The sequence below is a fragment of the Leptodactylus fuscus genome, chromosome 6 (assembly GCF_031893055.1).
Source record: "Leptodactylus fuscus isolate aLepFus1 chromosome 6, aLepFus1.hap2, whole genome shotgun sequence".
NCBI classification, from domain to species: Eukaryota; Metazoa; Chordata; class Amphibia; order Anura; family Leptodactylidae; genus Leptodactylus; species Leptodactylus fuscus.
The window spans coordinates 125,770,612-125,784,187 of NC_134270.1; the positions used below are offsets into that span (position 1 = coordinate 125,770,612).

Sequence of the window (13,576 nt, forward strand, 5' to 3'; positions counted from 1 at the left end):
TCCACTGTCAGAAGGGCAGGTCTTACTGCCCAGCTTCATTGCTGGTCGGTAAAGAATTCTCCGTCTAACTGTACAAGTCTACAGAAGAGTGCTGTCAGAGGGCTCCTCACAGCCCAGAGATGATGCTGAGCAGAAAGGTCTGATCTTCTGACGGGGGGAGAATCTCCAGAACCAGGGAACAGACCAGAAAAACTGACAGTGCGCTGAATTCAGCACACTGTCGGCTTTCTAGCAGTATATAATATTGCACAACGATGAAGATGTGAAAGGTCTTTTTTAAGCTTCTGCCATCACTAATGGTCATGTGAATTTTGTCTGTCTAGCCTTGGACTTGAACTAAATTGTAATTAGATTTTTGTGGCAACTATCTGTTATAGTATGACGATATTGCTAATTTTTCCTACTCCTCTCCTTTCTTCCTTTCCTTGAAAATTCAAATAAAGACATTGAGATCTTTTTATTTATATAACGCTAACATATTCTGCAGCACTTTGCAATCGGTATCTGCCATTTCCACAGGATATGTTATATGCAGCAATTTTCCAGACTCCGTTAAGAGTGAATGATGAGAGGCACATCAATCGGATACTTCTGGTATATCCTGTCCATGTTGCAAATGTCTGAAAATAGAATCCCCCTTTAAAGCTCAGTTCACACCATGTTCAAGCCTTCCATTGGAGGTATACCTCGGTATATGCTGCCTACAGACTTCCATATTTAAAAAAAAAAAGTATATTACAAATACAACAACAAATGAGCTTTATTAGCGTTACCAAAGAATAAGACATTTGGTGTTGCCAAAGCAAAAGGAGGTTGGGGTTGGTGGAGGGGGGTGGGTACGGGGTCCGTGGGTTGGTGGTTTGAATGTCCTCGCATTTGTTTGGGGTGTGTGGGTGTCGGTGGGTATGGGATAGACAGGTGATGGGGGGGGCTTAGGGGGGGTTTAATAGTCCATGGGGGATGGGTGGTTTGATAGTCCATGCGTCTCATTTTCCTCTTGTTTGGTGACAGCTGGACAGGTATTGGGCATCGATCTCCACAGTGGCCTCTTCTTCTCCCAGTAGGATGTGGAGTTTTCTCTTCTCGTCTGCAGATATGAAGTCTGGAATGTGGGCAGAGAGTTTTTGGTAGTAGACGGCCCTCACAGCTGAGTATTTGGTGCAGTATAGCAGGAAATGGGCCTCGTCTTCTAGGGCCCCCCTGATCACAGTGCTGGCACAGTCTGTTCTCCCATGGTTTGTACGTCTGCCTGTGTCGGCCTGTTTCAATCTCCAGGTTGTGGGCGCTCAGTCTGTACCGGCTCAGGGTCTGTCTGTGTTTGGGGTGGCGTATTCTCTCCAGGTAGGTGGCCATGGTGTAGTCCCTTTGTAGGGATTGGTACACGGTGAGTTTCTTGGAGTTATTTATTTCGTTTCTCCATTCTTCAATGTACCGCTCTCTGCCTCCGTGGTCACCTTTATTTTGGCCTTGGTCATCGTCTGTTGGCGTTTTTGGTTTGGTGGTTGGCTGTTGTTTGGTTGGGGGGTGTCTGGTTTTTTTCAAGTTATATGGCTTAGCCATGCTTGGTGGTGGTAGGAGTTGGGGTTGCTCCCCTGAATGTGGGCCTGGAAAGCTAGTGCTCTCTTCTTTATGGTGAGCCATAGGGGGAGTCTGCCTAGCTCTGCCCTGCAGGCCATGTTGGAGGTGTTGCGGTGGACATGGAGCAGGTATTTGCAGAACTCCAGGTGTAAGGTCTCTGTTGGGCTAGAGTCCCATTTTCGCTGGTCTGGGTATGTGGCTGGGCCCCAAACCTCACTGCTGTAGTGAAGGATCGGAGCAATTACTGCATCGAATATCTTCAGCCAGACCCTCACCGGTGGTTTGAGGTGGTACAGTTGTCTTCTGATGGCGTAGAAGGTTCTGCAGGCTTTTACTTTCAGGGTTTCTATTGCTGCTTTGAAGCTTCCTGATTGGCTGAGCTCCAGCCCCAGGTAGGTGTAGCTGTTGGTTTTCTCCAGTGTGGAGCTGTTCAGTGTAAATTGTGGTTTGGGGGCTTTGTTGTGGCCCTTCTTCTGAAATACCATGACTTTGGTCTTCTTGTGGTTGATGGGTATAGCCCATGTGGTGCTGAATTTTTCCAGCACTGACAGGCTTTCTTGGAGGTCTTTCTCAGTGGGGGCCAGGAATAGGAGGTCGTCGGCGTATAGCAGGAACTTCACCTCCCGGTTGTTCAGGGTGAGGCCTGGGGTTGGTGAGGCCTCTAGGGCTGTAGCCAGTTCATTGATGTAGATGTTGAAGAGCGTTGGGCTCAGGCTACAGCCTTGTCTGACCCCTCTGGTCTGTTGGAAGTATGCTGTTCTTTTCCCGTTCACCTTCACACTGAACTGGTTTCCGGTATAGGAGCTCTTGATGACGTCATACGTTCTTCCTCCTATTCCACTCTCTAGGAGTTTTAGGAGCAGGCCCGGGTGCCATACTGAGTCGAATGCCTTCTTGAAGTCCACGAAGCAGGCGAATATTTTGCCTCTTTTGGTGTTGTGGACGTAGGTCTTGATGAGGCTGTGCAGAGTGTAGATATGGTCCATGGTGCGGTGGTTTGGCATCTGTGGGAGTCCTAGAGATCACCGCCGCACTGCTCACTCACCATACAAACCGTAGCAGTGAGTGTAGGTACTGCATAGACTTCAATGGCACAGTGTTGTAGTACTTTCCTCGCTGCTACAGTTTGTATGGTGAATTAAAGGCAAAGCTAGAGTTGCCTTGGTACCGGTGATCTGCGAGGGTCCAAGATGTCAGACCTCCACATATCGAATATTCATGGCCTAAAGAGAGACCACAACTAGAAGTTTCCTGGCATAGAGTTCTAGTAAATTAATTCCCCCCCAATGAACGGAAGTGTGAATGTAGTGTAAACTGGGAGGATCTGATGTAACCAGCAATATATTTTTTATCCTCATAAAATTTGAGATGTGACACTACTGTATGTCAGTATCTGCTTCCTATCACATCTATGGAGTGTGAATATCACAGTTATAACTGTAACATTTACCAGCTGATATGTCACATACACACACACCATCACTACACAGAAGTCTCTGGCTTGTTCTCACATAACAAAATCATCAAGATTTACAAGAACAGAAAAAAGTACAAAATAGTGTTTTCTGATAGATAACAGTCAAAATGATAACTAAGATAATTACCTGGAAACATACATGACAAATAGCTATGTAGAATGATAGTTAAAGAAAATGGAAGGAAACAGGTAACGCTGGGTTCACACCTGCGCCTCGGTCTCCGTTCTCAGACCATGAACGCCGGTGAGCGTTTTGTGCTCTCCGCGGTGAAACCATTTTTGTTTAACCGGACACAAAGTCCTGCATGTCCGACTTTGTGTCTGGTTAAAAAAAAATGTTTTCGCCGCGGAGAGCACAAAACGCTCACTGGTGCTCAACGGCTGGACACTGTTCAAACCTTTTCAAATGAATGGGTTTGAAAAATGACTGCAGGTTTCCGTCTCCTGCCCAATTTCGTGCAGGAAACGGAAACCTGCATAACGGAGACCCGGGCACAGATGTGAACGAACCCTTAAAGCAGCCTAAAAGCAGTTTTCTGGGCTTATATATTGATGACCTCTTCTTGGGTGCCCCTGTGGATCAGCTCTTTGAAACAGTAGCAGAACTCTTCAATTTCATAGGTCATGTGACGTTATGTTAATTGGACACATGGGCTGTTCACAGCTCAGACCCATTCAAGTGAATTAGGTTGCACTGCAATATCAAGTAGAGCGGATATACAATGTACGCTACCATTCTTGTTTCTTTGTGAAGCGGCTGCATCGTTCACCTGAATGCAACAGTCATCAATTGATGAGCCCCAAAAAATCCTTTAAGGCTATGTTCACATCTGCATCTGCCAAAAATCAGCAGAGGAAAAAGTCTCTTAAGGCTAAGGCCCCACGGGACGATCCACATCGCTAAAGCGCTACGGGAGAAACCGCAGCGAGAATGCATTGCGACCGTACTGCATATGCGCAGTACGCTAACGTAGTTCTAAGTGGAACTGAGCATACTGAGCGTGCAATTTGTTGTTTTGTGTGATCTACAAGTCAGGATTTGGGAGCCATGGACATAAATAGAACTTGATGCACCCAAATGACTTTTTGATGGACATGTTGGGCATCCATTATGGTGTCGGTCATATCACTGGAAAAAAATCTCTCTGCCTGCTGCAGACTATTTCTGTCATTTTTGATGAGGTTTCAGTGAAAAAGTCCATTGCAGATAGTGGATTAGGAAAGCTGAAATACTGAAAAATTTATATTATCTAAGCCAGAATCCATCGCCCCATCACATCCCATTGGTGGGTACAGTTTCAACTGCCCAATTTTACAGACCACTTAGGCTGGGTTCACACTACCGCCACTGTCCACCCCGAGGTTTTCATCGTGAACCCCAGAGAAACTGGACAGGAGACGGCTTGCCAATGGTCAGCTTTATAACCCATTCATTTGAATGTTTTTTTAAAGGTAACCGCAGGTATCCGTAGGCGGCCTCTCTGCCTGGAAACCATTTTTTTTGCACAGCTACAAAGTCCTGTGTGTACAACTTTTTGTCCATTCAAAAAAAAAAAAAAAAAAAAAAAGATTTCCAAGAAGAAAGGTCGAATACGGACACTGGCGGTCACCTTAAAAACCCATTCAAATGAATGGATTTTAAAGCTGACCACTGGCGAGCCATCCTCTATCCAGTTTCCCCAGGTATTATGACGGAAACCCCCGGGCGGACAGCGGCAGTAGTGTGAACATCGCTTTACCAATGAAGCGTCGGATCATGTGCCATATATATGATAATAAACCGTATGTTACCATAATGACTTTACTATACCGTACTGTAGTACTAAAAATGATAGTTTCCAGCAAATCTGGATACTTATAACTTATTTTATTTGCTATGACAAGTAAATGCTGCAATGCTAGAGGAAATGCATTGTCATTGTCATATACTATTTTCCAATCAGATTGCAAAAAAAAGTAAAAAAACGAAAAAAAAGTAAAATAAGAGGAAATTTCCTGAGTTTCTGGCCAGGCTTCTAGTAGTATATTAGTAATGCAGCAGAGCAGTTCTCATGCCTTATACATGGTCTGATGACTCACACATGCTATCAGTAGTGGCTGCTGCTCTGTGACAGGTTACACAGAGGAAGATCACAGACTACTCAGTCACCGCATCCCCACACCTGCCCCCTCCAGGCGTGTCCACGTCATGACGGCGCATCCCCCCCGGAAACCTCTTGTAACTTGGAGTCTCCCGCCTGCCTGGTACTGGAGACTGCGCGGCAGAGGGAGAAGGAACACGTGGAGCAGCGCACTGGGAGGGGAGCCGAGGGAAGACGATCAGGATGACAGGTGAGAGGGTGGAAACCACTGGGATATGTGGAGGCCTCCCTGATAGACACATATACATAGCAGGAAAATTACTATCCCCACATTAAAATCATTATTCAGAAGTTTTCTATAATAAAAATAAAGTGATAATATTTTGCTATGTCCAGTTCAGTATAATATAGTGTATATATAGTGTATATAGTGTATAATATAGTGTATATATAGTGTATAATATAGTATATAATATAGTGTATATATAGTGTGTATATAGTGTATAATATAGTGTATAATATAGTGCGCGCTCCCCATCACCTGTCTGTGCGGCATAAGGAGTTCAACATAAAATTCATTCTTTTTCTATTAAAACACTAGAAATCGCTTTATACATTGTTATATCTTTTTTTTTTTTTTTTTTTTTAGCTTTAGAGGTAATGTGTAAAAAGTGGTTTTAGAATCTTATTTTTTAAATTAGTGAACGTGTACAGAAATAATGTATTAGAAGGAGCTTTTTTGTTTCAATTGTGCGTGATATGTATAATCCTGAATTACAAGGCGCCATTGCGATGGTTTAGGTCGGTGTCAACATTATGGAGTTTTTACCCACTTATTTATAGTTACCTTTACGTTTTTTTTTAACTTATTCACGTATATATTGTAACGCCTCACCAATACACTACTTTCTTGAGAAGAGCACCCCGTTATTCAGACTACATTACCTGTGGAAGACAAGAAGTGCCGTCATATAATATACATACCCCTTTAGAAGAACAGTTTTTAATGCAATTTTAGGTTACACTTTTTTTTTTTTTTTTTTTTTTACCATGATGTGATAAAATATATCATAGGAGACATCTACACACTTTTTTCATTTACAGCTGAAATTGGGGGCGCCAATTATTGGTAAAAGGTAAAGTAAACGTACAACAGCCTGTTTTTGTAACATCAGCCATTGGCACTGCTGGTGTGGGTCTGAAAAGCAATGCTGGGGGCAGCCATCGATTATCTCATTGCTGGGTGCAGTAGAGTAGATACAACTATTCACTAGCTCTGCTCACTACATAGTGCTCATTGGAGACTTTTCCATAGGGTCTCTGCCTGCCAGCCTGCTAGGGTTAAAGTCAATGTCCATGCCACGTGCATGTATGGCATTTGATCATTATTAGATAAAGTTTTTTTTTTTTTTTTTTTTTTCAAAATTGTTTATTCAGTAGAATGTATAGATGTATATTTCTATTGTGTACACTACTATATATATATATATATATATATGTATATATACTGTATATAACCCTGACTATACCAACTACTTTTCAATTGTATTTTTTAGTCTATGAAATTGTTCGACCAATGTTATAAATAATGGAGCAGATTTACTAATATTGTCTAAGGCTGAGGCCCCACACAGCTAAAAAGTGCTGCAGAATAAAAACGCAGTGGAAATACATTGCGGTTTCACAGAAAGTCCGCATTGTTTTCTTCTGGGGACTTTCTGCTTCAATTATACCTATATGGATTCCGCCAGAGTTTCCGCAGGTATATATAACATGCTGTGATTTTTTTTATTTTTCTGAAATGTGTGGATTAGCCATTGACTGTAAAATTCCCTGGTGCGTACACTACGTGGGGCATAGCCTAAGACAGGCGGTTATTAGGAACAAACACTAGTACTAGCACTTGTTCCCATTAATCGGCCTGTCTACCGGTGCCGCCTTTCACTTGATGAATGAATTTCCCAATATATGATTAGTCAAATCATTGTTCACCAACAGCACATCACCCTGTGTAATAAGGGGTCGGCTGATAGTAAATAATACATGTGTATTGTGTTTCTGCAAAATTTAGACAAGCTGCACCAGATTTATCACAATGTATAATGGGGCGTTCACACTACCATTGGGTCCATTATGATACTTCCGCCGTGGCAGGCGGATTTTGGTCCAGATTCTGACGCGGCTACCCACATCAAAATCCAGACCAAAAACTCTGTGTGAACCCAGCCTAAGGGTCAGTCTCCAAAATAAGTCTCCCAATAGAACTCTATTGGGAGGCTTTTTTTGGAGGCTGATTTTGAGGTAGATTCAGTGTCAAAATCAGCGCCAAAAAACACAGTTGTCATTGACCCCTAGGCCGGGTTCACACAGATTTTTTGGACCTAGATGTTGGTGCAGTGCATAGGCATCCAGTCGTGGCATTCTGCTCCGGATTAGGCCCAAATAAATGGGCCTAGTCGGGAGGGAGGTGTCGCGAGGTGGATGTCCACAGCTGAATGAGCCGCGGAATCCGCCTAAAGAAAGGGCATGTCGCTTCTTCAAAATGACCGGTTTCCATTGATTTAAATGGGAAAGTCCATCCCAAAAAACCCCATGTGAACCCGGCCTTAGGGGTTGCTCACATGGAGGAATTTTTCCTAGCTGGATATTCGTTTATTTAGCTTACTTCTATAGTACCATCATATTCTGCAGCACTGTACAGAGATATTGTTACCATTTTCTGAAGTAGGGTACTCAATCTAAATTCACAAACACAGGGAGAACATACAAACTCCTTGCAGATGTTGTCCTTGACTTAGTTGCAGCCTGAATTTTACTCCCAAATTTGAGCGCAATTTGGCACACTCTAAGACATGTCCAGTCATCCAGCATATTAGGAAATGTTATTACAAATTAGATGTGACAAAATGCACAAGGATGGACCAACAGAATTCTGTCAGAAATACTAAAGTAAATGTGAGACAATGGGGCAGATGATCCACTAATGTGCACCTCTTAGACAATACAGGGATAGATTAGACAGTTTTATTGTGCACCAGATTTTCCAGTGTGTCTAATGCGGTTTGATAACCTGGCACTCTTTTAAACTGTCTAGTATAACTTCACACACTTATTATTTGGCTTAGTTTCCAATGTGATTTTTGCACAATGTCCAAATTTTGGCCCATTGACTGGTGGACAGTTTTACATATTAAGCACCTCCCCCACTTTCAACAAGCCCTGCCCACCTACCAAATGATGTGCAGAAACTTAGATTGTGAGCCCTACTTGGGACAGTGTTTAAAATACCTGTAGAGCGCTACAGAATAAGCTGGCGGTATATAATTAAGAAAAGTAAATAATCGGTTAGAAAGTGTCTAAAACACATAGTAAATGAGGTGTTAGCCCAGGACCCCACGCAGTGGAAACAAAGTGGAAAAACCATTTTATAGTTACTGTGTAGTGGATGGTATTCTAGTGGATCCCATTCCACAGTGCGGAAAAATCCATGCAGTTTTGGAAATACAGCATGTCAATTATACCTAAAGAAACGGCGGCAGTTTATCTGTAGGGATAATGGAAGCAGAATGTCCACAGAGGAAACTTCTGTGAAAAGCACAGCGGAACAAACTGTGATGTGTTCCCCCCGCTGGTTTTCCCACAGTGCTTTTTCACAGTGGGATGCTACATGGGGCCTTAGCCTAAAGTACGTACAACAGTTTTTTGTTGCAAATTACACCAGAATTCTGGTGCCTATTTATAGTTTATGTGCCCCAATATGTCTATTTCCGAACTTATATAAAAAAATTAATAACAATGCAGAGGATGGGAACATATTTATTTCTTTGTGTAGCCAAGTTTACAGTAGAGATATGGTAACAGATATCTATTTTGTAAATGACTTTTTGGTTGGTCTGTAAATGTTTTCGTTCCTTAAAGAGGACCTTTCATGTCCTGGGGCACATGCGGTGTAATACACCTCTAGAAAGCTGTCAGTGCGTTGAATTCAGCACACTATTGGCTTTCAAGTTCTGTGCCCCTGGTGAAGAGCTATCGGTGCTGGTACCGTAGCTCTTCACTGTCAGAAGGGCGTTTCTGACAGTCAATCAGGAACGCCATTCCTCACATTAGTGTCTATTGCGCTGTACTATGAGAGGGAACGTTCCTTACCACCCGGCGATGACACTGAGCGGTGAGGAACGCTACCCTATTACTCGTCTATGGACAAGTACTAGTGGAGTGGAGGGAGACTTTCCTCAACGCTTTCACAGTACAGCGCAATAGACGTTACTGTGAGGAATGGCGTTCCTGACTGACTGTAAGAAACGCCCTTCTGACAGTGAAGAGCTACGGTACCAGCACCGATATCTCTTCACCGGGGGCACAGAACGTGAAAGCTGAATCAGTGCACTGTCGGCTTTCTAACGGTATATAAAACCGCATTTGCCCCAGGAGGTGAACGGTCCTCTTTAAGTGTAAAGAAACTATAACACGCAAAATTGAGCTTTTCTCCGGTATCTGGCATATGACATGGTATTTCATGTTACCAAACAAAGCTCAAGCAACATTCATAAGTGATTGAAATCTGTTCATCGGTTTATCATACGACCAGCTTTACCTACCATATAGAATTTACATATAGTTTTTTTCCCATGTGGTCAGTCCTTACCCATTGTGATTTTCTTTATTATTAATACACTTGTTGTGTATAAAGAGAGAGGATAAGTTTTCTCATACAAGATGATCTTATCCTAGCTTATGGTCATGTCAGACATCATAGTGGTAGGTATCATGGTTAAGACCAAGCAGCAGTCTGAGGGTTTTCTGATGCTCCGTTAAATTCTGATATTTTACAGGACCTGCTCTAAAAATATCGGAATGAAACGGAGCATCGGAAGATCTTCGGACTGTACGCACAGTGATGTGCATGATGCCATACAATACTGAGACATCGGTCTGATTGATGATTTCATTTAGAATGGAAAAGTAACTGTATGTAGTAATCTCAGGTCACACATGTGAATTTGAGGCAGGGACAGTGTGTTGGAGTGCACCAAGTAGGAAAAGAATTATGATAGAATAAATGAATGGCCATTTGAAAAATTCCAGTCCTGCAGATAAAAAGAGATACCTATTACATAGCACGAAAGACAGTAGAACAGGACCCGGGTACTCTGGAAACATTTCTGCACTAATATTTAGATGACACCATAACGGCACGGGACCCCTAATTTAAAGGGGTTCGGACACTTAATTCTTTTAAACCATTTAGATTGCTATAAAAAAAGAGTAGCTGTAATACCTTACCTATCATTCTCTTTACCTATCCTTGCCCTTACCTATACCTTACCCTTTGTATACCCTAACAGATTTAAGAGGAGTCAGTCACTAGAACCAGCATATGAACCAAACCCTGCAGATAGATAGGTCAGGGTCACCTAAATCAAACATTGTGTGTGTCCCCCCCCCCCCCCCGCCCTTGTCAATCGCTGCCTTTGTTGTTGAGATATTGCTGTTTTTGTCAATATGCAAATAATGTGTATGGAGCAATAAGGGTGTTACCATTGCTTCAAAGAGGTAAGAGGCAACGCCCTTGTGCTCCTTGTTGAGCTCATTTGCATATTGACAAAAACGGCAATATCTCAGCAATGGAGAAACTGATTTGCCAGCAGAAAACACCATTTAATTTAGCCCCTAAACTATTTATCTGTGGGGCTTAGTTGATATCTTGAGTTCTTAGAAGCCTTCCTTTTTGGGTCCATTCATACAGAGTTTTTTGGCAAGGATTTTGGTGCTGAATCCATGTCAGAATCCACATGGAAAAAACACCTCCCCATGGGTTCCGTTAGCTTTTTTTTCCCGCTAGCGGAAAAAACCTTCCTTCAGGCAGATTCCTCCTGCGAAAACCAACGCAGTCAATGGGAGGCGGAAAATCCACGTGGAATTGGAAAAACTACGTGGAAAAAATGCTAGCGTTTTTTTTTCAAGGTCCATACATTGTGCTGGAGGAAAAAAAACATTTCCTAATTCCTGAAGTGGATTTTTTCCTCACCAAAAAAATCCATGTGAATGGACCCTTAAAGAACTCTGAGGACAAATCCTCCAGCCAATCACAATCTGAAAACAATATAAGGGTAAGAATAACTTTTAATACATATCCTTTAGAATCCAGTTTCTTGCCGGCACCAATGATCCTGGTCAGACCTGTATAAGGATTAGGTTTTAGAGACAAAAATTCCAAATTGTGATGTAGGGTGATGTGGCCATAGCATCAAGTCAGTGCACATCACGGATGTGGTGTTCAGTCATTCCATGGCAGAGACTGCACATTGTGCCCATATTTTGTAGAATCAGGAAAGTGTCAATTAAGTGTGGAGTTAATTGAGACTTCTCTCTCTTTAGTGGTTGTCACTTTGTTATAGTGATCAGCAGGGGGCACCGTCCTTGGATCCCCACTAATTGGATAATGATGCCATTCCTAGAAATGTCCCATCAGGGTCTTTATGAAGATAACCTTGTCATTTATCATATGCAAGAACCTGAGAATGGCTATTCCCCTGAGCAGCAATTTACACATATGCATTCTCAACCAATTACTTTACCATTTATGTATATGAAGAAATCTTTGTGAAAAAGAGGTTTTTGGTCACTGAAGTCGTATGGGAGAAGTGAAGCACGTTCCCTGCATGCTGAAGGAGGGAACGTAGATTGTGTAAGTAAGTGGTATTTGGCTGAGCCCTGTGAGCCATAGGAGTCACAGTGACCGAAATAAAGCTATACAAAGACAATAATGTCATCTCTCACATATATTGTGGTGACGGATTGGAGTGGCCTGAATTGTGCTCTCTGTACATAAGAGTAGTGCAGGTCTGCATGTTTCATGCTTCAGGGTGGGCTTTACAGGTGGTTAACCAATATGAGACAAAGTCTAATTATAATCTCTTTGTACTTCCATTTTCTCAAGTATGAATTTTTTCTCTTTCCTGTGGAATAAACACATTTCTGATAACCATGAGTATAATGGTATCTGTTACATAAGCTGGAGAGGAAGTCACTTGGCATGTCTAATTTAGTAAATACTCGTATTTCTCATGAAATAAAAATTCTGTATCTTTCCTTATTTCTCCGTGTTATTCTGTTATTCCTACTGGAAGTATTTGAAGACATTGACGACTGGGTGTTATCTTTTGAGCGGTGTCTGTACGCACTGGTATCATCCAACTAGTGCTGACAGTGTTGGACTGTGTAGGGTTACCCCTTGGTCAAGGAAATGGGAAAGAAAAACCATACCAGGGGCACAGCCCTAGGGGGAGGCCGCCATGACAGGGCCTGAAGGAGAGGGTGGCGGTTGTTAGGGGAGAGGTTTGTTAGGCGGGAGTTACTAGGGGAGGGTTTATAGCCCCCTAGTGTTTCTGCCTGCTGTCATTCACCGCTGGGAAGGAGAAGAGTCCCCGCCCGCCCTTATAATGTGTTACCTAGTCTAGGGAAGGGGCGATTATATAATAGGCATCAGCATAGGTAAGCAAGACTAGGGTGCCAATGTCATGTGCAGTTGTCAATTCTTTCATGGGTTTACAGTAGTGATAAAATATGAATGACACAATACAGTTAAGGTCAAAGAAAAGTTTCTCTAGTGTTGTTATGTTCTGGGGCATTCACCTTTGTATTACAGTCCTATGAAAAAGTTTGGACACCCCTATTAATCTTAATCATTTTTAGTTCTAAAAATGTTGGTGTTTGCAACAGCCATTTCAGTTTGATATATCTAATAACTGATGGACACAGTAATATTTCAGGATTGAAATGAGGTTTATTGTACTAACAGAAAATGTGCAATATGCATTAAACCAAAATTTGACTAGTGCAAAAGTATGGGCACCCTTATCATTTTATTGATTTGAATACTCCTAAATACTTTTTACTGACTTACTGAAGCACAAAATTGGTTTTGTAACCTCAGTGAGCTTTGAACTTCATAACCAGGTGTATCCAATCATGAGAAAAGATATTTAAGGTGGCCAATTGAAAGTTGTTCTCCTATTTGAATCTCCTCTGAAGAGTGGCATCATGGGCTACTCAAAACAACTCTCAAATGATCTGAAAACAAAGATTGTTCAACATAGTTATTCAGGGGAAGGATACAAAAAGTTGTCTCAGAGATTTAATCTGTCAGTTTCCACTGTGAGGAACATAGCAAGGAAATGGAAGACCACAGGGACAGTTCTTGTTAAGCCCAGAAGTGGCAGGCCAAGAAAAATATCAGAAAGGCAGAGAAGAAGAATGGAGAGAACAGTCAAGGACAATCCACAGACCACCTCCAAAGAGCTTCAGCATCATCTTGCTGCAGATGGTGTCACTGTGCATCAGTCAACAATAGAGCGCACTGTGCACAATCAGAAGCTGTATTAGAGAGTGATGAGAAAGAAGCTGTTTCTGCAAGCACGCCACAAACAGAGTCACC

At 42.3% G+C, this 13,576-nt stretch overlaps 1 protein-coding gene across 1 annotated transcript in view; it reads left to right on the top strand.

The window, feature by feature from the left end:
- The first annotated feature begins 5,309 nt into the window (after positions 1-5,309).
- The window catches only part of IKZF3 (IKAROS family zinc finger 3), a 54,228-nt gene continuing 45,961 nt past the window's right edge, over positions 5,310-13,576 (top strand). The window contains exon 1 of the mRNA XM_075278311.1: positions 5,310-5,386. Coding sequence (XP_075134412.1) covers positions 5,380-5,386 — 7 coding nt within the window. The 5' untranslated portion in view covers positions 5,310-5,379. The remainder of the gene's footprint in view (positions 5,387-13,576) is intronic.